At 40.0% G+C, this 25,652-nt stretch overlaps 1 protein-coding gene across 1 annotated transcript in view; it reads right to left on the minus strand.

Annotated features, from left to right (window-relative positions):
* DGKI (diacylglycerol kinase iota) overlaps window positions 1–25,652 on the minus strand; it is a 543,147-nt gene that overhangs the window by 349,185 nt on the left and 168,310 nt on the right. The window contains exon 3 of the mRNA XM_027842255.1: window positions 17,748–17,843. Coding sequence (XP_027698056.1) covers window positions 17,748–17,843 — 96 coding nt within the window. The remainder of the gene's footprint in view (window positions 1–17,747; window positions 17,844–25,652) is intronic.

A 25,652-nucleotide genomic window follows, 5' to 3' on the forward strand; every position in this document is an offset into this window, starting at 1 on the left:
GGGGGGGGGGAGAACTCTCCCACAACTACCCCCAAATCCAAAGGAAGAGTGACCTCAAACTTTGAATAGAATGGTAGTAAGAACACATATAGTACAACTCATGTACTGTAAGTCCTTTCTCCCTTTGGGCCCTACAAAGTCCTTTGGGACCTGGATACCAATATCCCTTGAGTACAACTCAGATGGGCTCTAAGGATCTGCTTCTTTCTTGAGTCTCTCTGCCATAAGGAGATCATTCTCTTTGAAGCTGCCTTCTTTCCCAAGAGGCTATCCTTTTACATCTGTTTGTCCTTAGTACTTTTGTTCATTGGCTAGATACATTATTTCCTACTAGTCCAGCATCTTCAATGACATGGTAAATAAGTTGAGAGTGAAGGATACATCCCCTTCTCCTCCCAAAAAGTAATTTCCCTATCATGAACCATTTTTTCTTCTTCCACTTCTAGCTCTAATTCTCAAACCTGGAATCCTCAACACCCAACCTTGAATCTTCCATTGCTAAAGTAGAGAAGTCTTGAACTGACTTGTTTTTATATCCAGGCCCAAGGGGTGTGACCAATTCTCTCAGCCAAGCACAAGTTTCTTGAATGACATCAGTAACCTTTATACCATGGCTAAGTCCTATAATGTTCTCAAACTCATAAAAAATCATTCATACATTGTCTTCAGAGTTGTAGGAAAATACCTTAACATTTACTTTACTCTTGCCAGTCAATGACTGTGCAACTGTGCCAGTTGCAATGGGGTAGGAATTCCCTGTTCTCAGTCTTCTGAAATTGCATTGCTTAGGGTGTGGAATGGAACCCTATTCCTTAGATAGGTAAGGAAACTGAGCTCACAGAAGATTAAGTGATTTGCTAAAAGTCACGCAAATAGAAAGCCACCAGATCTACTGGGATCTTCTAATTCCTAATTCAATATTCTTTCCACTGCACCATGTGATCCCCAATATCCACTCAAACAGTTGTTAAATGATGAAAATAAGGACAATGTGACTATTTTTCTTTGTTTTATTTATGTGAAATTTTCAGAATGTGAAAATGAAATAGATGCTGTTTTGTTTATCAAGTTTAATATTTCTTGTTTTAAATTTGAAATGGATGACTTGAATGCTTTATATTCCCCTTTGAAGAAAAGAGCTAAATTAAGTTACTTTTTACTTGTGTATGGCTCCTGACTTATCTCGTATGTAGAACAGTAGTCCTCACCAGAAACAAGCTCTGTCCCTCCTCATCTAGTTTATCAGCATGGAATCTCTTCTTCCAACCCACTTTATGTTCCCTCTTGAATTATTATTATTGAATTATAAAAATTACCCAATTACCTTCCCTTTTTTCTTCCACTTAACCTTCAATAGAATAATAACAATAATAACTGGTACTGAGATAGCATTTTAAAGTTTGCAAACTGCTTTACATATAATCTTTTTTTTTAATCTTCAAACCTTGGTGAAGCAGGGACTATAAGTATCATTATCTTCAGTTTAAATATGAAGAAACTAAGACTCATAGAGGCTTAGTAATTTCTCTAAAATCAATCACAAAACTTGTGGGGAAAAGCAGAATTTGAACTGTGGATTTCCTGACTCCATGTCTAAGACTTTATAGATCAGAGGAGAACATAATCATTTCTAAAGTCAGTTAACAAGGAAGAAAGTTTCTTACTTTTTGACTTAATTTTTTTAAATTTACTTTTCTTGGTGAAAACTGGACAGAAATTGAGAGGTATCAGAAGAAAAAGGGATCCAGGATGAAGAGGTTCAAGAAACACCTCCTGTAGAAACCAGTGTGAATTTGGTCTCTGAGTATGGAATTCAACAGAGCACAGTTTGTAAAAACATATCTATAGTCCTCTTTCAAACACTTCCTTTGTTTAAGCCCTGCAAAAGAGAAGACTTAGAAGGAAGACGTTCTCTGTCTTCAATGCCTAATGAACACTTTTAACTAAATGTCCCCACATTCTTTGAACTTCCCTATTTCTATCAGGATACTGCCATCTTTTCTGATGTCAAAGTTCTCAACCTGAGTCTTCCTCAATTCTTCACTCTCCCTCAACTCACATATCCACTTAATTGCCAAATCTTCCAAGTCCAACTCTGCAACATTTCTATACTGAGAATGCCGCCATCCTAACTCAGGTCCTTGTCATCTTTCACCTAGACTTCTGAAAGTCTCCTAATTGGTCACCATGCCTCGCCAAGCCATAATCCATCCACCTATCAAAGTAATTTTGCTAAACCTTTTACCTATGTTACTGTCATATTGACTATGTCAATAAACTCCAATGGCTCCTTATTACCTCTAGGTTCAAATACAAACTCCTATGTCTGGTATTTACAGCCCTACACAGCCTAGATTTCACTTACCTTTCCAGGCTTCATATACATTACTCTCCTCCACACACTTTAAGGTCCAGCCAGACCTTACACACAGAATACTCTATTTTGTTGTTCCTCACACAGAATACTCTATTTTCCATCATCATGCCTTCCCATCATAACACGGGCTGTCCATCATGCTTGGAATGCACTCCCACTTCACCTCTGCCTTGTAGGATCCCTAGTTTCTTTCAAAGCTCAATTAAGTGTCACTCTCTATTTCATTTTATTTTTGTCAGTGGGAGTTAGGTAGGAATTAACGACATCTTTCCTGAGCTCCTCCCACCAACTGCTACCTCTCCAATTACTTGTATTTATTTTGAATCTGTTTTGTATATGCAGCCTCAGAATCAGTAAGACCTGGGTTCAAATCCTGCCTGTGACACAAACTAGCTACATTACACGATCCTGAGCAAGTCATTTAATATCTCGATGCTCCCAGGAAACTCTCCAAGACTAAACTGCAGAGCAGCAAATCAATCAGCATTGGTAAAGAGAGTTTCTTTCACCAGGACTTCTCTATACCAAGCACTAGGCTTAGAATTAGGAAGACTCATCTTTATGAGTTCAAATTCAGCCTCAAACACTTACTAGCTGTGTGACTCTGGGCAAGTCACTTAACTCTATTTGCCTCAGTTTCCTCATCTGTAAAATGAGTCGGAGAAGGAAACGGAAAACCACTCCAGTATCTTTGTCAAACCTCAACATGGGATCTCAAAAAGTCAGACATGACTAAACAACTACAAATTTTGATTACTCTTTCATGCTTACCTTTTCATGCTTCTCTTGATTCTTATGTTTGAATGTCAATTTTCTATTAGCTCTGGTCTTTTCATCAGGAATACAAGAAAGTCCTTTATTTCGTTAAATATCCATTTTCCCCCTGAAAGATTACACTCAGTTTTGCTGGGTAGGTTATTCTTGTTTATAATCCTAGCTCCTTTGCTTTCCAAAATATCATGTTTCAAGATCTTCACTTCTTTGACATGGAAGTTACTAAATCTTTCATGATCCTGATGTGCCTCCACAATATTTAAATTGTTTCTTTCTGGTTGTTTGCAATATTTTCTCCTTGATGTGAGAGTTCTGGAGTTTGGTTATAATATTCTTGGGAGTTTTCATTTTGGGATCTCTTTCAGGAGGTGATTGGTAGATTCTTTCCATTTCTATTTTACCTTCTGGTATTAGGATATCGAGGCAGTTTTCTTTGATAATTTCCTGAAATATGACGTTTAGGATCTTTTATTTATCACAGCTTCTAGGTAGTCTGATAAAACTTAAATGATTTCTCTCAATCTATTTTCCAGGTCATTTATTTGTCCAATGAGATATTTAACATTTTCTTCTATTTTTTGCATTCTTTTGACTTTTATTTTAATGTTTCTTGATGTCTCATAAAGCCATTAGCTTCCACTTGCCCAATTCTAATTTTTAAGGAATTATTTTCTTGAATGAGTTTTTGCATCTCTTTTTCCATTTGACTGATTCTTCTTTTTAAGAAATTCTCTTCTTCAGTGAATTTGTGGGCCTCTTTTATCATTATGCCAATTCTTTGCTTTTTTTTTTCCAATTCAATTTATCTTTTTTTATTAATTTATTTATTTTTAGTTTTCAACATTCACTTCCACAAGATTTTGAGTTCCAAATTTTCTCCCCATCTCTCCCCTCCCCCACCCCAAGACTGTGTGCATTCTGAATATCCCTTACCCCAATCTGATCCCCCCCCCCTTCTCTTATTGCTTTCCCCTTTTATTTTCCTATACGGCAGGACAGATTTCTATACCCCATTGCCTGTATATCTTATTTCCCAGTTGCATGTAAAAACAATTCTTTTTCTTTTTTTTTGTGAGGCAATTGGGGTTAAGTGACTTGCCCAGAGTCACACAGCTAGTTAAGTGTCAGGTGACTGGTCTGAGGCTGGATTTGAACTCAGGTCCTCCTGACTCCAGGATCAATGCTCTATCCAGTGCACCACCTAGCTGTCCCTAAAAACAATTCTTAACATTTGTTTTCAAAACTTTGAGTTCCAAATTCTTTCCCTTCCTCCCTCCCCACCCGCCCTTATTGAGAAGGCAAGCAATTTGACATAGGTTATACATGTACAGTCATGCAAAACACTTCCATAATAGTCATATTGTGAAAGACTAACTGTATTTCCCTCCATCCTATCCTGCCCCCTGTTTATTCTATTCTCTCCTTTGACCCTGTCCCTCCTCAAAAGTGTTTGCTTCTGATTACTTCCTCCCCCAATTTGCCTTGCCTTCTATCATCCCCCCCTTATCCCTTTCCCCCCTATTTTCCTGTAAGGTAAGATAGATTTCCATATCCAACTAAGTGTGCATGTTATTCCCTCCTTAAGCCAAATCAGATGAGAGTAAGATTCACTCATTCTCTCTCATCTTCCCCCTCTTCTCCTCCCCTGTAAAAGCTTTTTCTTGCCTTTGATGTGACATAATTTACCCGATTCTACCTCTCCCTTTCTCCTTCTCCTAGTACAATTCTCTCTTACCCCTTAATTTCATTTTTTAGATATCATCCCTTCATTTTCATTTTTTTTTTAATTTTTAAGCAATTGGAGTTAAGTGACTTGCCCAGGGTCACACAGCTAGTGTTTGGTCTGAGGCCGGATTTGACTCAGGTCCTCCTGACTCCAGGGCCGGTGCTCTATCCACTGCGCCACCTAGCTGCCCCTCATCTCTTCATTTTCAACTCACCCTGTGCCCTCTGTCTCTCTATATATTCCTTCCAACTACCCTAATACTGAGAAAGGTGTCATGAGATACAAATATCATCTTTCCATGTAGGAAGGTAAATAGTTCAACTTTAATAAGTCCTTTATGATTTTCCTTTCCTGCTTACCTTTTCATGCTTCTCTTGAATCTTGTATTTGAAAGTCAAGTTTTCTATTTAGCTCTGGTCTTTTCATTAAGAATGCTTGAAAGTCCTCTATTTCATTGAATATCCATTTTTTCCCCTGAAAAAAACCTACTCAGTTTTGCTGGGTAGGTGATTCTTGGTTTTAATCCTAGCTCCTTTGACCTCCAGAATATCATATTCCAAGTTCTCTGATCTCTTACTGTAGAAGCTGCTAAATCTTTTGTTATCCTGATTGTGTTTCAACAACACTTGAATTGTTTCTTTTTGACTGCTTGCAATATTTTCTCCTTGACCTGAGAACTCTGGAATTTGACTATAATATTCTTAGGAGTTTTCCTTTTAGAATCCCTTTTAGGAGGTGATCAGTGGATTCTTTTCATTTCTATTTTACCCTCTGGTTCTAGAATATCAGGGCAGTTTTCCTTGATAATTTCTTGAAAGATGATGTCTAGGCTCTTTTTTTGATCATGACTTTCAGGTAGTCCAATAATTTTTAAATGATCTCTCCTGGATCTATTTTCCAGGTCAGTTGTTTTTCCAATGAGATATTTCACATTGTCTTCTATTTTTTCATTCTTTTGGTTTTGTTTTATAATTTCTTGATTTTTCATAGAGTAATTAGCTTCCATTTGCTCCATTCTAATTTTTAAGGATTTATTTTCTTCAGTGAGCTTTTGCACCTCCTTTTCCACTTGGCTAATTCTGTTTTTTAAGGCATTCTTCTCTTCATTGGCTTTTTGGACTTCTTTTGTCATTTGGGTTAGTCTATTTTTTAAGGTGTTATTTTCTTCAATATTTTTTGGGGTCTCCTTTAGCAAGCTGTTGGCTCATTTTTCATGATTTTTCTTGTATCACTCTCATTTCTCTTCCTAATTTTTCCCCCACTTCTCTTACTTGCTTTTCAAAATCCTTTTTGAGTTCTTCCATGGCCTGAGACCAGTTAATATTCTTCCTGAAGGCTTTGGACATAGGAGCTTTGACTTTGTTGTCTTCTTCTGGTTGTATGTTTTGATCTTCTTTGTCACCAAAGTAAGATTCTACAGCCTGAGTTTTTCCCACTGTTTGCTCATGTTCCCAGACAATTACTTGGCTTTTTAACTCTTCTTTAAGGTAGGGCTCTGCTTCTAGTGTGAAGGGTGTACTCTCCCAAGCTTCAGGGGTTTTGTGTAGCTGTTTTCAGAGACACTTCTAGGGACCTGTAAATTTTCAGTTCTTCCAATATGGTATGATCAAAGGAGAGGTGTTTTTCCTTTCCTGGCCTGTGCTGTGGTCTATGAGTGACTACAAGCACTCCTTTCTGCCTTGGAACTATGAAGAGGATTCCCTCTCCTCCATCACTACAAGCTCTGCCACACCAGCACTTCTCCTTGCCCCAGGACCACCACCCATGACTGTGACCCAGATCCAAGCACAGGCAAAGCAAGAGAATCTTGCCTCAGCACCAGCAAAGAGATCCCTGCAATCCCCCTCTGATCAATCACTCAATCCCTCCACCATCTGTAGGCAGAGAGCTCTGGATGCAGCTGCTGGCCCAGGGCTTCACCAGGGCTAAGGCCGGACCACACTCCTCTCTCACCCAGGTCCAACAGACCTTTCCCATTGACCTTCTAAATTTGGTGTTTGTGGGCTGAGAAGTCTAGAAACTGCCACAGCTGCCAGTGATTCAGTCCCCTGAAGCCCGTTCCAGGTTCACTGGGGCCCCATCTTTGCCTATACAGCCCACACTAAACTGCGCTGCTCTCCCAGCCCAGTGCAACAGACCTTTCCCATCAACTCTCCAGGTTGTCTTGGGCTGGAAATTTGTTTCACTCTGTCTTTTTGTGGGTTCTGCTGCTCTGGAATTTGTTTAGAGTCATTTTTACAGGTATTTGGAGGGGTTTTGGGGAGAGCTCAAGAAAGTCACTGCTTTTGTTCTGCCATCTTGGCTCCACCTCCTCATTCTGTTTTTTGAGGTGTTATTTTCTTCAGTATTTTTGTGCCTCTTTTACCAAGCTATGAATTCTCTTTTCATAATTTTCTTGCATTACTCTAATTTCTTTTCTCAGTTTCTCTTCTACCACTCATCTCTTTCTTGAACTCTTCCAGAAATTCTTGTTGGAATTCAGTCCAATTAGCATTTTTCTTTGAGGCATTGCTTATAGCTTTGAGGTGTTGCTTGTTGTCTTTTTCTAAGATTGTGTCTCAGTTTTCTCTGCCCCAGCAGTAGCTTTTTTTATGATCAAGTTGTTTTTTGCTAATTTTTCCATCCTCTGAACTTTATGTTTAAATTGAGCTCTGCTCACCTTGGGGTGAGGAGGCACTCTCCCACACTTCAAGCTTTTTCATCCGCTGTTTTCAGATCTGGTTCTGAGGGTCTGCAAGTTTTTGGTGCTTCCAAAGTGGTGTAATCCTAGGAGAGGTATGGTCACTGATTTCTGTACTCTGGTCTTTACCCAGGAAAGGCCACTGCTCTCCTGTAGCCGCAAGCATTAGCATTCTTTTCTGCTTTGGAAGTGTGACCAGGACTCTTGCTCTCTAATGACAGGCCGCAAGTGCTCCTTGCTGCCCTGGAACTGTGACCCAGAATTGCTTCTAGGAAATAGAGTTGCCAATCAACACTAGCTGCACCTAATGCCAGCAAAGGGTCTCCTATAATCTCTTTCTTATCCTTTGTCTGGCCCCCTTACCATCTCTGAACTAAGAGCCCCTGAAGCTGCTGCTGTTGCTGCTGTCACAGTCACTTCCAAGGCCCTCTTCCCCACTCCCAGCCTGTACCGCTACCCAACACCCAGGCTGCTTCTACCCCAATGTCAGAGACTTCTTCTGCTGACCTCCTAAATTGTCTTAGGCTGGAAAAAATGTCTCATTTCTGACCTTTTATTGGCTCTGCCACTCCAAAATTTGATTTGAGGAGTTATTTTAAAGTTTTTTGGAGGCAAATATTTGAATAGTTTGGCTGGGTTGCTGCATTTAAAATGTCATCTTGGCTCTACCTCTCCTTCCCCATTCTACCTTTTGAAGTAAGTATTTCTGTGAAAGGGCTAATGTAACTTCTAGTGGCTAAATGGAACTGGGGTGCAGAGGATCAACCCGTGTGTGTGTGTGTGTGTGCACGCGCGTGCACACGGGCGCATGTAAAGGAGGGATATTTATGAAAGTCTCTACTAAGGTATGGAAGGATGGCTACCTACATCAGTCAATGCTGTGCCTGGATCCCATATAAATGAAACATGGGACCATTGAAATATTTCAATGAGTACATGTTTAGATTCTAAATTCCTTAAGAGTAGGAAGAATTGCTAATCTTTAGTAGCTACGCCAAGGCCCAGTTCAGTACTCTGCATTTCATGACCATTTTATAAGTACTTGTTAACTAAACAAATGTGACAAATGATGAAAAAAAAATCTATTTTTTTTTACATCTAATGAATCTTGAAATATAAGTAGAAACCAATCAGAAATGAAATCTGTTCACTCCTTCCAACTGACTCCCTTTTTTACTTTCTTTCTTGCCACTCTCATCAGCCAATTATTCCCTCACTTGAGTCCTTGACCTCCCCTCATCACCTATTCTTTTCCTCCAGGGCCCTCTCAAACCAACACCAACTATTACATCCCAGAGACTACTTCCCTTAATGACTTTTAAGCTTCCTTCAGTCAATACAACTTCCCCCCAAACCACAACTGCTATGCCCTAAACACTCCTGGAATCCCATTTGCCAAAGGAAAAGAGTTAAATGCTTTTGATTGCTGGGAAAGTTTTAGAATGGATCATTAAAGAGATGGTTAGTGAACATCTAGAAAAGAAATTGGTGATTAGAAAGAGCCAGCACAGTTTCATCAATAACAGGTCATATCAAACTAAACTTATTTTCTTTTTTTGACAAGATTACTAAAGTGGTAGATCAAGGAGATGTCATAGATATAATTTGCTTAGATTTCACCACAGCATTTCATCAAATTATCTCATACTGTTTTTGTGGTTTAAAAAAATGAAGAGAGATGAATAGACAATAATACAATTTATGCTCTATAATCTCAATTGGGCCATCATAATACTATTCCTCCCTAAATGATTTTCTATCTCACTTCACAAGAGCTGTTGCAAACTTTTTTTTTTCTCTACAAGCCTCTCAGACCAGTGTCTCTCCCTACCTTTTCTGCTTAGGAACCAATTCACACTTCATTGATAAAATTTAGGCTTCCTTTTCTTCCCCTGCCCCATTTCACAGCCCTTTAAAATCATCCCCCACTATCTTTTCACTTAAAGTCTCTAATAATGAGAAATCCCTTCTGCTCCTAATGTCAACCTTTCTACAAGTGCTGTTGATCCTATCCCCACCCACTGTCCCCAGCAGATTGCTCCCTTCATCAGCATCCTCTCTAATCTTCAGTGTCTCCCTAGCTCTCTACTGATCTGTTCCCTGTTGCCTAAAACAAGCCCAAGTCTCCCCTATCCTTAAAAATCTCTCCCTAGATCTCTTCAAGCCCTCCAGATACCATCCTATATTTCTTCTCCACTTCTCAGCTAAATGCCTTGAAAATGATGTCTACAATCAATGTCTCCACTTTTTTCTCCTCTCCCTGGATGCTAAAACCTCTGAAATCTGGCTTCTGGAATCACTATTCAATTGAAACTGCTCTCTTCAAAGTCATCTTTTGACTTGCTGATCTATTGGCCTCTTCCAGATCCTCATCCTTCTTGACCTCTCTACCATATATCACCATATCACTAGTGACCACCTTGTCCTCCTGAATGCTCTTTTCTCTTGAATGTTCTTTTCTCTCTGGGTGACTTGGCTTGCTCCTGGTTCCACTCCCACATGCCTGACTAATCTTTTTCAGTTTCCCTTTCTGGCTCATCATCCATATCATGTCCCCTAAATGTGGATGTCTCCCAAAGTTCTGTCCTTGTTCTTTTTTTTCTCTCACTCTTTCTGTTGGTGATCTCATCAGCTCCAATAGGTTTAGTTTTCAGATCTATGTAGGTGATTTTCAACCATTTTTCAATCACGTCTGACTTTTCATGACCCCATTTGAGGTTTTCTTGGCAAAGATACTGGAGTGGTTTGCCATTTCCTTCTCCAGTTCATTTTGTAGATGAGGAAACTGAGGCAAATGGGATTAAATGACTTGCTCAGGGTCACCCAGCTAGAAAGTGTCTGAGACCAGATTTGAATCAGGAAAATGAATCTTTCTAACTCTGGGCCCAGTATTCTATCCACTGCGCCACTTAGCTGCCCCAAGCAAGTGATAGCCAGATCCATAAACCCAATCCTATTCTTTCTTCTTGAGCTCCAATGCTGAATCACTAAGTACCTGTTGGATATTTCAAACTGAAAATCCAGTAGACATGGCAAGCTTAATTTGTTCAAAACAGAATTCTTCATCTTTCCTCTCAAACTTTCCCTTCTTTTAATTTCCCTATTACTGTCAAGGGAACTACCATCGTTCCAGTGACCCAGGTTTGCAAACTCACTGTCATCATTCTCAACTCCTCCTTCTTGTTCATCCTACATATCCAATCAGTTGCCAAATACTTTAATTTCTTTCTCCGCAACATCATTCACATACATTCTCTTTCCACACAACACTCTTTCCCATCCCTGCGACTTTGCACTATATATTTTCAATATCTGGAATACTCTTACTCCCAATTTCTGACTGTTGGAATCTCTGGGCTCCTTTAAGACTTAGATCAAAAGGGGCAGCTAGGTGGTGCAGTGTATAGAGCGCCGGCCCTGAAGTCAGGAGGACCTGAGTTCAAAACCGGCCTCAGACCAAGCACTTGACACTTACTAGCTGTGTGACCCTGGGCAAGTCACTTAACTCCAATTGCCTTAACAAAAAAAAAAAAAAAAAGACTTAGCTCAAGTAATACTTCCTCCAGGAAGACTTTCCTGGCCCACTCCCAGATGCTAATGCCATCCCTTCTAAGGTTATCATCCATCTGCTCTGTTGTTCTTGTATGTTCTGATTTATAAATGTTGTCTACCTGTTAAAATATAAACTCATTCAGGGCAAGGACTAATTTAATTTTGCTTTTATCCTCAGCACTCTGCACCCTGCCTGGCATATAGAAAATACCAAATAAATGCTTCCTGGCTGACTGAATGATTAATACAATGAAATGGATTTAGAAATGGTTGAATAACCAGGCTCAAAGAATAGTTGTCACTACATCAATGTCACTATGGCAGAAGGTCTTCAATGGATCTGTGCTGGGACCTGAAACATTTAACATTTTTACCAATGATTTCAATAGAGGCACAGGTAGTATGTTCATGAAAGCTGCAGATGGCACAAAGCTGGAAGGGATAGCTAACACACTGGATAAGCGTCAGGATCCAAAAAGATCTAGAAATATTGGATCTAATAAGATGAATTCACTATAGTGAATCCTGGACTTAGGTTCAAACAATCAGCTTCACAAGTATAAGTTAAATTTATACAGTAGTGGTTTTGAAAAAGATCAGGGATTTTAGAGTACTGTAAGAGAGATACAAGCCAGCAATGTGATTAGCCAAAAAGTAGATGTTATCTGCAACTTCAGCAAAGTGGCACAGTTTTCAGAAATGCCGTGATCTTCCCACTGTGCTCTGCCCTGGTCAGAACATATCCAGGATGCTTGTAAGAACACAAGTTTTGTAAGGGGGGGAGGGGCAAACTACCCTGCCAGCTAGCCTAACTGTATAGAGGCTGATCTGTTCTGCCCTGATATGCCAATTGTAGGGAAGCAGACCCTCTGAGAGACTACTGAGATACCCCTTAAGAGAAGCCCACACCAGCTTTGTGGTAAATAGTCTTATTGAGATTTACTGGCTTAATCGAGTTGTTTAAGATAGTTTACTACTCCTTGGCAGCAGGAGGACAGGTAGGCGGAGCCCCACTCCAACCCCAAGTCAGGTCGGATATTATATAGAAACAAAATAAAGAAAGCATAGTGCCAGCGACGGCTCAGGGTCATGTGCAAGTGTTCCCATGAGATAGTTGGAGCTTCTTTGCTGTTTACATTTACTCAAGGCAGTTTACATTCTCTGTGGAGTCATGGGTCAGGCTCTCACTCTAGTTACCACTCTACAATGCTGTACTCAGTTCTGGGCAATACAGTTAAAGAATGACATTGATAAGCTGAAGAATCTCCAGAGGAGAACAGTTAAAATGGTGAAAGGCCTTGAGGTCACGTCACATGAGAACTGATTGGAGGAAACAGGGATATTTGGAACATGAGAAGAAAAGGCTCAGAGGGGACATGACAACTGCCTTCAAGTATATGAAGTACTATCAGACAGAAGAGGAATTGGATTTGATCTGTTTGACCCCTACGGACAGAACTAGGAGCAATGGGTTGAAGATGCAAAGGGGTAGATTCAGGCTTCCCTTTAGGAAAAAGCACAAATTGTGGCAACAGCAGAAGTCATTTCTTCTTCTTTTGCCTGGTCAGCAACATCAATGATCTATAAAGAGAACCCAGAGAGCAAAGAATTGACTGGAAGCAGAATAAATAGAAGAGGGAGGGCCACCACTGATTTATGTCTTTTGGACTTATCCAGCTAGGTCATTTTACTTAAGAAGAATACGATCCTACTTTTTATAGACAAATGGGCAAATGGTGCTCAACTGTGTTAAAACAGACCTGCTTGGGGAAGCTAGGTAATGCAGGATAGAGCATTGGCCCTGGAGTCAGGAGGACCTGAGTTCAAATTCGGCCTCAGACACTTACTAGCTGAGTGACCCAGGGCAAGTCACTTAACCCTGATTGCCTCCAAAAATAAAATAAAATTGACTTACTTGTTTTGGACAAATTCAACTAGATTGCTACCACTGTGGATCCTGAAATAAACCGTCTGGGACAATATTAAGTATCAATTCAAGTTTAACATTTGGTTTCTAGGATGAAATAGTAGAATGTAAGTTTTTTGATGGCCGGGACTGGTTTTAGTTTTGTATTCTCAGGGTCTAGCATGGTACCTTGAGTACAAAAGGTGCTTAATAAATGCCTGTTGACTTTGACTGGACAGAGGACTTCATCTTGCCCTGCTGCCAAAACTATAATGCTACTCAAGAAGTACTTTGGTCTTACTATCAACTAAAGTTAAAATTTATCAGATATGGAAATCAGAGAAATAAAGCCTTTGGCCCAGAGGCAAAGACTGAAAAAAATGGCATAATACTACTATTTATTCAACAATCATTTCCCTTCTCTAAACCAAGATGGCCCAGTGGACTCTCATCCCCCTAGGGGCAGGGAAGTGTTCTACCCTGGAGGTGAGGAAAAAGCTCAAAGTCTGGTACTTCCTTCTCCCACCACCAGGAATAATTATCTTCTACCTTTCCAGATGTTAAAAAAGAACCCAACAACATCTTGAGGTCACAGCATACAATGCTCTGTCTGTGCTAGCTTTTAATTTCACTATATCTCTAGCACTGAAAGCTATAATATTTATTTATCAATCATTACCTCAACAAATATTTTGCGCTAAGAGCTTTGGGGACAAGAGATAAGGACAAGGACTAGACTTGTGATTTTACTGGTACAACTGATCTCCCAGACGAAGAAACTCCCTCTGCCGATGCAGGCTGCAACTTCCCTGCAGCATAGGGAGCGATATAAGCAAAGGAATTTGGGACTGGTGCCTAAGAATTCATTCCTGGGTCTTATTGGGATAGTTATATAAAAAAACTGCATTATTACTACTTTGTCCAAAAGTGGTTTGTTTACTTGTTACCGTGGTGTTCTAAAAAACCACCAAAATGGAGATGAACGCATTACCCTGGTAAATCAGGAAAGAGAAGGCTTTTACAATCGTAAAAGCAAAAAGGAAGCAAGCCAGGGGCCAATAAATGGTTAGTAAACAGAGCCAAGTCTGGCAGCTTTTTGGACAAGAGCAAATCTTTCCTCAGGAGAAGGCTGAGTCCCAATTTAGGTATCCTGTTGGGATACAGAATAAGAGAGCACAACCCAACAGTCTGTCATAGGACCAACAGTAATTTGGAGCTATGTCCCAGTTCTCAAAGGGCCAGACCAAATGCAGCTCCTTGTGGTACTGATATAGCAGGAAGTTGAGCAGAGGAACTCCTAATCAATTGAGTACCCTCAATCTACTTTCTGAAATTCTAAAGCATGCACAAAGGCTCACCCCCCATGGAGCTGGACATAGGCTTTGGATCCTTGCTAAAAGAGTTGAAATTCACTCTTATGACACAGCAAGACATGTTCTTTTCTGGGATGACACAGCATTACCTGACTGGACCCTGTAAGATGATTGGCACAGAAAGTCTAGGTAGGGCATGCTTGTGAATCAGAAGGATGTACTCTCCATGTGAGCTATGGAAATAGCACTCTTTATTTTGAGCTTTCTCATTTGGGACTCTTTGCCAAAACTTTCTAATCCTTGGCCTTCTAGCAGGGGTACCTGAAGGGTGGGGATTTTTTTTTTCTCTCCTTTTCCCCATCCTCAACAGGCAATAGCAATCTGTGACTACAAGTACATGGGAGGAAGAATGAGTACTTGTCTAAGTGAGCCTGAATCCTTGGCTATCTTTCTGTTTCCTTCCCTGAGCATAGGTCAATGACTATTGTTCCTGGAAAGATGACATTTCCAGCCTTGAAAAGAAAAGTTCAGAACCGTCAGGTGCCAACTACCCACCAGGAGGTGTTTTAAGAAGAAGAGGAAGACGAGAGAAAGAAAGGGAAAGGGGGTGGGTGAGGAGAATGACAGGAGGTGAAAGAGAGAGGGAAAAAGAGGAGGGGGAGGAGAGCTAGGTAAGGGGAAGATCACTCCTAAGAAAAAACCTTAGACAGGACCCATACCCAAGTTCTATTTTAGAGATTTTTCCAGAATTACTCAAGGGTAGAAGCAAGAAGCCAGAGAGAGAGACAAAAATCCTAACTATATTCTTTGTGGTCCATTTCCCTAGGAAGAATCCTGGTCCATGTGAGCCCACAATTAGACTACCTTATGGGAACAGGTTGTCTGGGCACCTGGATCATGAAAAAAGAATATAGGGGTAGTGTCATCACAACACTGTCAATATATGTACTGCATATATATCAGTTTGCAGCTCCAAGCCTAGAAAGTACTACACGTATTTAGCTATAAAAAGAACAGTAACTAATCTAAGACACCACCTGTTACCAAACTAATATGTCAAGTCAGTAAACATTTATTAGGCACTTACTATGTGTCAGGTATCATGCTAAGTGCCAGGGATACAAAGAAAGACAAAAATAATCCCTGTCCTCAAGGAGCTCACATTCTAATGGAACACAAGCAGGTTACCATGCCTTCTCCAATGGATCGATACCATGGGACACCATAAACTCCAAGTAATATGGTAAGTCCTGACCTTAGAGTTGCATCAGTTTACCATTCAGGCCTTCTATGGGAAGCTTTTACTGATAGTCCTATTTGTTAATTCTCTAAATATTGGATATTTATCTGCTTACATGTTGTAACTGTCAGAACATGAGCTCCTTGTGGACAAAATGATGGAGTTAGACTACAGGACCTCTGAAGCCCCTTCCAGCTCTAAATCTATGATCTTACTGTCTTGGTATCTCTGATGCTTAGCACAACGCCTTGCAGTAGAATCCACTTAAACGCTTGTTAAAATGAAAGTTACCAAGTAATCGTCAGTGCTGAGCTCTTCCTCAACCTCACACTAGGAACCTAGGGTCTCTGTCTCCTTCTCCATCATTAAATTTCTTGCCTCTTGACTCTGGTGCAAAAATCCCAAGTTCTGGGTAGATGTCACAGTTTCTAACAAATACATAATGTTTAAGGAATGAGCATTAAGCTATTGTTATTTTTTCCAGGAAAATGAAGGTAGTAATCCTCTACATCCAAAGAAAATCCTTGTTAAACCACATCCTTCTACTCAAGTTATATTTTACACAGTGGAAGCTAGGTGGTGCAGTGACTGGAATAAAGGCTATGGCTTAAAGAAGACCTGAGTTTCTGACACGTACTAGCTGTGTGATCCTGGACAAGTGACTTAACCTCCCTAGCCCTCAGTCTTCTTATCTGTAAAAATGAGGCAGTTGTATTCAGTGGTCTCTGTAGTTCATTTCAGCTCTAAATGTATGATCCTATGACACAGTTGTGAAAAGGATAGGAAGACACAAACATGTAACTGGCTCAAACAAACTTGCTTAGGAACAAGAGTCTCCTCTGATAAGTTCATTAAAGATCTGTCCTTTAATGAAGAGATCACAGAACCAGAAAGGACCTTAGGGATAACTTGGGCAATCCTCCTCATTTGACAGCCAGAAAAATAAGGATCTATAAGGGTGATGTGGTTTTCAAAAGGTCACCCAGTTAGCGGTAAAGATGGAAATATAATCAGTGTAATTCCCTGAGTTGACCAGAATTCTTGCCACTACATCATATTGGTCATTTTCTTTTTGAAGCAAATCTAAAGTGAGTAGATATATGAAATTTGGAGAAAGTAAAGCTAATAGGACTTTCTTTTATCTAAAATATTTCTGAACTTTCTCTCAATTTCAGAGAAACCTTGGTCTACAAATTGAGATGGGATTTGTTAGGACATAGGGAAGGGTAGAAAGGGTGTGCAGGTGTTGAAAGGGTATTCTTCCCTAAGAAGCTAGCTACAGAGGAATCTTACTCAAAAGGAATGAGCTCTCCAAGCCCCTTTCACAATTGATGGGTCAAAAGCAATGCAAAAACAGAACAGGACCAAATCAAACACATACCTATGTGGCATTTGCTGGCACTCTACAGGATTGGATTTATGACGATGCTAACATGAATACTGATAAGAGAATCAAAATCTTGGAATTGGAAGGGACTACCAAGGTCATCTAGTTCAATCGATCGCTAATGTGGATAACAATGGAATGTGATAACAATTAAAACTTATTTAAGCACAGGCATCTGTGTAGCCTATCACTCCCCTCATTCGTATCATGTCACCACATATCTTTGCCTATCAGAAGTTACAAAGCATCTGATAAACTGGTACTCCTCCTCAATTCCTGTTGAGCCATTTTCTCCCCTCCACCCCACCACACAGGACATATAATCGTGTATAGGCACAGACACATCCTCACATCCTACCCTACCATGGACCCAGACACAGAAAAATTCTGCTTATGTGTTTGTTCAAGTGGAGGGTGTATGTTGGTTTCTGACCAAGCGATTTCACTCTGCTCTGTTCCCTCCCCGCCGCTCCCCCATCACACCTACTTGATTTAGTCACAAAAAGTAAACGGCATAAAACAAGGTGTTACATAATCAAATCACAAATGTTGACCTCAACTCTTAAATACTATGTTGTTATACTGATTGGAGGAACTGTATCCTCACCCTGACCCTTTCCACTCCAGGAGACAACAAATGGCCTCCCCTTCTCAAGACAGGGTTGTTAAGAAGCTTCTTGGAATATGAGGAAAGAAAATCATTCCTGCCTATCTGATCAAACAGTCTCATAACTATTCTTCCAGGAAAAAAAAACTGCAAAAAGGTCAGGAAAGTATGAGGCTAACACTCACTGCAAACTTGACTTGACAGTTTTCCTCCCCGAGGTAACACAGGTCTCCTGACACATTGGTCTCCAGCCACAGGTGTTCTCCATTCACAGCATTCTCCTGGAGAGAAAAGACCAGTTTTATTTTGGTTTTTCCTTTCAGGGGATGAGGGAAGATGCAGGCATGAGAACTAAGGAAAAAAACAATTCAAATCTAATCTTTATTTAAAAAAAAAAGTTAATGAATGGGAAAGTGCTTATATGACCACATAACAAAATTGCCAGACTTGATTGTTCCAAAATTCTGGAAAGGGGGAGAAAGAAATACAAATCTACTGGGTTGGAGGGATGTGTTTGATTTGGGGCAGAAATAGCCCTAGGCCCCTGAACAGTGGTATTTTTAACCACATGTACAAAGGATCAATGGAATCTGTCATTAACACATCCATGTGGGTCTCACTACTTCAAATTGGTCACATTTCAGAAGGTGAATGGATTCATTTGCCTTTGCCTAGCAAATTCTTGTTGATACTGCATAATGTAAAATATTTTATAGGAATGATGTTTAAATTATTTAAAGAGAAAGAGACTTTTCAAGCACTTTGATAGCATCTAAATTTTCAGACATATAATTGGCTAATAATAAGTGTTCTTACCTGTCCATTAAAGCAGACCCCCTAAGGCAAGGGTTCTTAATCTGGGACACTAGAACCCTCTTTAAAAATTATTTTGACAACTTATTTCAATATAAATGGTTTCTTTTATAATCTTATATAATTTGTTTTATGAATCTAAAAACATTATTCTGAGAAGCATCCCATAGGTTTCACCAGACTACTCAAGGTTGTCCATGACACAAAAAAAGAACCCTTGCCCTAAGGAGAGAGGCAATATTTACCTGACAAAGCTATTTTGAACCACTAGATTAACCAAATGGTGTTTAATTTAAAACAGCAACAATGCTACATTTCCTTAGAAATGATCTGCAGATACTAAGTCAAATGGGTATTTCCTCAATTCATCCTAAACTGTGAGCTTTCACTGTTACTTCAAAATACTTGGATCTGCTCCAACCTGAAGAGAAAGGCAGCTATACATCCTTAGAACTGTGGGATTCTACTGTCCAAAATATATGTGAAGGGTCTTTGAAGTGCCACGTGAACTGTTTGGAAGTGTTGGGGTTCCACTGAATTAAATTCCTTCTTACATCTTACCAAAGGGAAACTTGAGATCATGAAAAAGGTGGTCACAACTACTAAATATCAGCAATTTATATACTCCTGCTCGACAGCTGAATCTGACCTGCTGCCTGAAAAAAAGAACTAAATTTCTCAGACAAAATAAAAAGTATTCTATAAAATAAACTGTAAAATTAGGAGAATGATTCTATAAAACACTCAAGAAAATCAGTCTCATTCTTCATGATCACATGCCATGAGATCATAGATTTAAAGCCCAAAAGAACCTGAGATGTCAACTACTCTAAACCCTTCTTTTTACAAACTGAGGGACAGAGAGGTTGTCCAAGGTCTCAAGGTACTAAGTAACAAAGTCAGAATTTGAATCCAAATTCACATTGTCCAAATTCAACATCTTTTCTCATGTTCTCACCATGGAACCGTTATTGCTGTTGTTGTTCAGTTGTGTCCAACTCTTTGTGATTCCATTTGGGGTTTTCATGGCAGGGATACTGGAGTGATTTACCATTTCCTTCTCTAGCTCATTTTACAGATATGAAAACTAAGATAAACAGGGTTAAGTGACTTGCCCAGGGTCACACAGCTAGGAAGTATCTGAGGCTGGATTTGAACTCATTAAGAAGAGTCTTCCCAATTCTAAACTTAGTGCTCTATATACTGTGCCACCTCACTCCCTCAGAATTGCTATTACTCTTTCCGTTTGGCATGATCATAGGCTTGAATGTATATTGTATTGGCTTGAATGAAATCATATAGTCAACTTTACCTGAGCCACCTTCAATCTAGCCCACTCATAAAATGTACATATGATAACACTGTGGTTTTCCTAGCAGAAGCCATTCTCATTCAGGTTGCAGAAGTTTAGTCAAGGGCGAAACATTTTCTCACCTTATAGAAGTGACAACATAAACTCAAATTCGTATTTCTGAAAACAGATATCTTTATTTTTTAAGCAAACTCATTTTCTAGGTTTAAGTAGGGAACTAAAATCTTATTGTGGGGCCATCAGCCTCACTCTCCTGCAATTATCAAGCTGTCAAAATCATATTCGTTTGGGGAAGACTGGTGGATTGTGGAAACAATGTGCTACAGTAAAAAGAACACAGCCAACAGAGCCACCTCTGATGAGGTGGGCAGATCATTTAGTTTACCTGAGCCTCAGTTTTCTCATCTACAAAATGAAGAGGTTAGACGAGATGGTCTCTGAGGCCCCTTCAGCTAGAGGCAGCTGGATGGTACAATGGATAGAGTGCCAGGCCTGGAGTCAGGAAGACTCATCTTCCTGAGTTTGAATCCAGTATGAGACATCTACTAACTGTGTGACCCTGGGCAAGTCAATTAACGCTGTTTGCCTCAGTTTCCCCATCTAGAAAGTGGAGAAGGAAATGGCAAACCACTCTAGTATCTCTGCCAAGAAAACCCCAAATGGGGTCACAAAGAGTTAGACAGGACTGAACAGCAAGAAGACCCTTAGAGTTCAGAATGATATACTGATGCTTAACAGACATTTGTTGAAGAATTTCACAGAACTGTAAGATCTCAGAGTTTGAAAGGACCTTGAAGGTCATTGAGTGAAATGTATATCTAAACTAGGACACCCTTTAATAATGCTTTAATAATGGGGGGGGCAGGAATCGAGCCTCTATTTAAACTGCTGCAGTGACGAGGAGCTCATTTCTTCCTAGGGTGGCCCAGTCTACATCTGGATAGTCCTGATTTCTGAGAAGTTCTTCCTTGTATTGAACTGACATCTGATTTTCTACAACTTCAGTTGCATCAGCTCTGAAGCCAGGCAGAACACATCTAATCTTTTCTCCATCTGACAGCACTTCAAACAATTAAAGACAACAATTACATGTTTCTTCCAAGTTATCTCTGCTCTAGGTGAAAAATCACGTAGCTTCTTCCATTGATCCTCATGTGATATGATCATCCTGGTCAGACTTCTCTGGATGAACTCATTTGTCACTGTCCTTCCTAAAATATGCTGCCTGGAACTGTATATAATGCTCCAAATTTACCTGTGCATAAATTTGTGGATACTACACTGCGGGTACTATATTCTATTGTGCATGCAGTCTAAGGCTGCATTAGCTTTCAATGGCTGACATATCACTCTGCTGGCTCCTACTGAGCTTACAATACATTAAAACCTAGAAATATTTTTCTCGTCAAGTGTTATCCAATTCTAGACTTTAAAAGTTTATCTTCTTGGACTCAAGAATAATTCACATTTAATACTATTAAACTGCATGTTGGTAGAGATGTCATCCATGTTCTAGCCTTTTAAGATCTTTTTGCATCTAAATTCTGTCATCAATCCTTTAGCTATCTCTATTTCATGCCATCTCCAAGTCTGATAAAAAGCCATATATGCCTTCAAGCAATTTGAATCTAGGTATCAAATTGGTAATGGAAAGTGACTTGCATTTGAAAGGATTTTAGATTATTCTTTCATTTAAAAGAAGTCTCCTCTCACTCCTACAACTGGATGTGTTTAGCCTGGAAAAGAGACAGCTTAGCAGGGATATGTTAACTGTCTTCAAATATTTGAAAGATTGTCATGTAGAACAATGAGACTTTTCGCTGCTTGGTCAAAGAAGAGATAACTGAAACCAATGGGTGTAAGTTACACTCAAAAAAAAAAAGACAAGAAAAGGAGGAAGGAAAGAGGGAGGGGGGAGGGAAGAAAGAAAGAAATGCAAAGAAGGAAGGAAGGAAGGAAAGACAGAAAGGGAGGGAAGAAGGAGGAAGGAGGGGAGAAGGAAGGAGGGAAGAAAGGGGGGGAGGGAGAAAGAGAAGAAGGGAAGAAGAGAAAAAGGGAGAAAAAGAGGGAAGGGAGGAAGGAATGAGAAGAAAGAGAGAGATTTGGGCTCAAGCTCTAACACTAAAATGTTCAAAAACTGAATGGACTGACTCAAGGAATAGTCAGTGCTCTGTCATGGAGATACTCAAGTACAGAAGGAGTTGGATGACCACTTTGTTACAGACACTGTAGACAAGACAAGGTATGCATTGAACTAGACAATCTCTAATGTCCCCTTCGGTTCTAAGATTCTAGGTTTCCTATTCATCTATGCTTCTAAGAGTCTCACACAATATAGAAAAAACTGATTTTAAGGATGTTATCTAAGGAAGAGAGGAACCAATAAATATCCTAGGTCTAGATGGACCTCCATTCCATGTTTGATGGGACTTCTTCACTTCCCTCCAATAGCTATATCATGCTGAAGATGCCTCCACCCAGCAGCCCTCTCTTCGGACTGGTGGGTCTCTGACCAGGGAACCAGGAACTCATCCTTCCAATGAAGCACCATTTCATGAGGCCATCAGGCCATGCTCACTTTGCCGTGGCTTCACTCTCCAGGCTTCTCTCACTTCCTTGTCAGCAGCCTTGCACCTGTATAGATATTTACCACCACCACCCTTTCCAGCTCTCCTTTATGTGCTGTCTTCCCTCATTAGAATGTAAGTTCCTTGAGATAGGGATTGGGTTTGTTTGTTTGTATTTGTAAACCAAGATTTTAGCAGTGCTTGGCATTATAGTAAGCACTTAAAGGGAAAGGAAATATATGTTTATATAGTGCCTACTATGTGCTAGGTACCCTAAGTGCTTTACAAATACTATCTCATTTGATCCTCACAACTCTGTGAGGGAGGTGCTATTATTATTCCCATTTTATAGTTGAGGAAACTGAGACAGGGGCAAAGTGAATTGCCCAAGGTCACATAGCTGGTATCTGAAGCCAGATTTGAACTCAGTTCTTCTTGATTTGAGGTCTAGCGCTGTAGCACTTAGCTGCTTAAATGCATTATCTATCAACTAAGTTTCCAATGCTACATCTGTGAACCAAGCACCATTCAATGGGAAAGGGCAAGGAAAAAGGGCAGTCATCTTGGACATGATTCGTCTATAACTGATGTTCCATTAAAGCTCTAGGAGAAGAGCTTATAAGCTAGATGACTTGTCTGCACTAACACAAGAAGCACAGAATGTATACAGAATGATTACTAATAATATTATCAAGTCACCTCTTCCATGATCATTATCATCATCATCATCACCACCACCACATCACCATTTACATCATTATCCACAAAAACTCACAGGTGCATTGTCAGAAGGGTCCCTCTTCTTGACTTTCCAAAATGAGGGCTAAGATCTGATTCATCAGTTGGAGGATAAGAAGACAAGTTGCATCCAATCTCATTGTGCTAGCGAGTCTAAGAAGCTGTCTCCCACACAACCTCATCTACCCTACTCATCTACCATCTATCCTCCAGCAATCTAGTAGTCTTTCTTTCCTTTTGCTGTATTAGCTCCCTGGTTCCCCCTTCTGAGCCTCTTGGGATGGTTATAACCAAAGCTAATTGCTATCCATAGCAGCTGTGCAAGCACCATTGGGATCTGACCATGTCATTTCCCTACTCCATTAACTCTAGCAGATCCCTATTGCCTCCCAAGTAAAATATAAGTTCCTATGTTTAACTTTTAAAGTCCTGCAAAACCTGGCCCCAATCTCCTTTCCCCATATCAGCCCTTCATTTTGTGATCCAGCAGAACTGGGCTCCTCTCTGTTCCTCAAACACAAAACTCCACCTCCCACCTATATGCATTTGCACTGACCATTCCTCATGCCTGTAATAAGCTTCCTTCTCACCTCCATCTTGTAGAATCACTCTCTTCCTTCAAATAGTGCCCAACCACCATTGCAATGATTCCCAACATTTTAACTTTAAAAAGTGAATGCGAGGTCAGAGCCAAGATGGTGGAGGGAAAGCAGTGGCTTGCTAGAGCTTTCCCCCAAAAGCCTCCAAATACCTACAAAAAATGACTCTAAACAAATCCTAAAGCAGCAGAATCCACAAAAAAACAGAGTAAAACAAATTTCCAGCCCAAGACAACCTGAATGGTTGATCGGAAAGGTATATCATGCCAGGCTGGGAGAGGAGCACAGTTCGGCATGGGCACACAGGCCACAGCGACCCTGGAACAGGCCTCAGAGGACTGAATCATGGGCAGCTGTGGCAGTTTCCAGGCTTCTCAACCCATGAACACCAAAGACAACTTAGAAGGTCAGTGGGAAAAGTCTGTTACTGCGGTGAGAGAAGAAGCTAGATCTCAGCTGCCCCGAGGGTAGTGGCTGCCTTCTGAGCTTCCAGCCCACAGACTGAGGGGGAATTAAGTGGTTGATCAGAGGGGGATTGCAAGAATCTCTTTGCCAGGGCTGAGGCAGGAATCTCTTGCTTTGCCGGTGCTTGGATCTGGTGGAGCTTGTTGTGGCAGTGGAGAAGAAACACCTCTCCCTTTATCAAAGTACCTTGGAAGAACTGACATTTTTCAGGTCCCTAGAAGTGTCTCTGAAAACAGCTGTACAAACCCCCAAAGCTTGGGACAGTACATTCTCTACATTGGAAACAGACTCTTACCTTAACAAAGAGTTTAAAACTCAAGTAATTGGTTGGGATCATGAGCAAGCAGCGCAAAAAGAATCAGACTATATTATCTTACTTTGGTGACAAAGAAGATCAAAACATACAACCAAAAGAAGAAAATGAAGTCAAAGTTCCCATATCCAAAACTTCCAAGAAAAATATGAATCAGTCCCAGGCCTTGGAAGAGCTCAAAAGGGATTTTGAGAAGCAAGTAAGAGAAGTAGAGGAAAAACTGGGAAAAGAAATGAGAGTGATGCAAGAAAATAATGAAAAGCAAGTTAATAGCTTGCTAAAGGAGACCCAAAAAAATACTGAAGAAAATAACACCTTGAAAAATAGCCTAACCCAAATGGTAAAAGAGGTCCAAAAAATCAATGAAGAAAAGAATGCCCTAAAGAGCAAAATTGGACAAATGGAAAAGGAAGTCCAAAAGATTACTTAAGAAAATACTTCCTTAAAAATTAGAATAGAGCAATTGGAAGCTAGTGACTTTATGAGAAATCAAGACACTGTAAAACAAATCCAAAAGAATGAAAAATTAGAAAACAATTTGAAATATCTCATTGGAAAAACAACTGACCTGGAAAATAGATCCAGGAGAGAGAATTTAAAAATTATTGGACTATCTGAAAGCCATGATAAAAAAAAAAAAGAGCCTAGACATCATCTTTCAAGAAATTATCAAGGAAAACTGCCCTGATATTTTAGAACCAGAGGGCAAAATGGAAATTGAAAGAATCCACCGATCTCCTCTTGAAAGAGATCCCCAAAGGAAAACTCCTGGGAATATTGTAGCCAAACTCCAGAGTTCCCAGGTCAAGAAGAAAATATTACAAACAGTCAGAAGTATTGTGGAAACACAATCAGGATAACACAAGATTTAGCTGCTTCTACATTAAGGGACCGCAAGGCATGGAATATAATATTCTGGAGGGCAAAGGAGATAGGATTACAACCAAGAATCACCTACCCAGCAAAACTGAGTATAATTCTTCAGGGGAAAAACTGGTCATTCAGTGAAAGAGAGGATTTTCTGGCATTCTTGATGAAAAGACTTGAGCTGAATAGAAAATTTGACTTTCCAATACAAGATTCAAGTGGAACACAAAGAGGTAAACAGGAAAGAGAAATCATAATAGACTTATTAAGGTTGAACTGTTTACATTCCTGCATGGAAAGATGACATTTGTAACTCATGAGACCTTTGTCAGTATTAGGCTAGTTGGAGGGAAAAAATTATATGCATGTATAGATAGATAGATAGATAGATAGATAGATAGATAGATAGATAGATA

This window comes from Vombatus ursinus, unplaced genomic scaffold, assembly GCF_900497805.2.
Source record: "Vombatus ursinus unplaced genomic scaffold, bare-nosed wombat genome assembly UNPS02014870.1, whole genome shotgun sequence".
Classification (NCBI taxonomy): Eukaryota; Metazoa; Chordata; class Mammalia; order Diprotodontia; family Vombatidae; genus Vombatus; species Vombatus ursinus.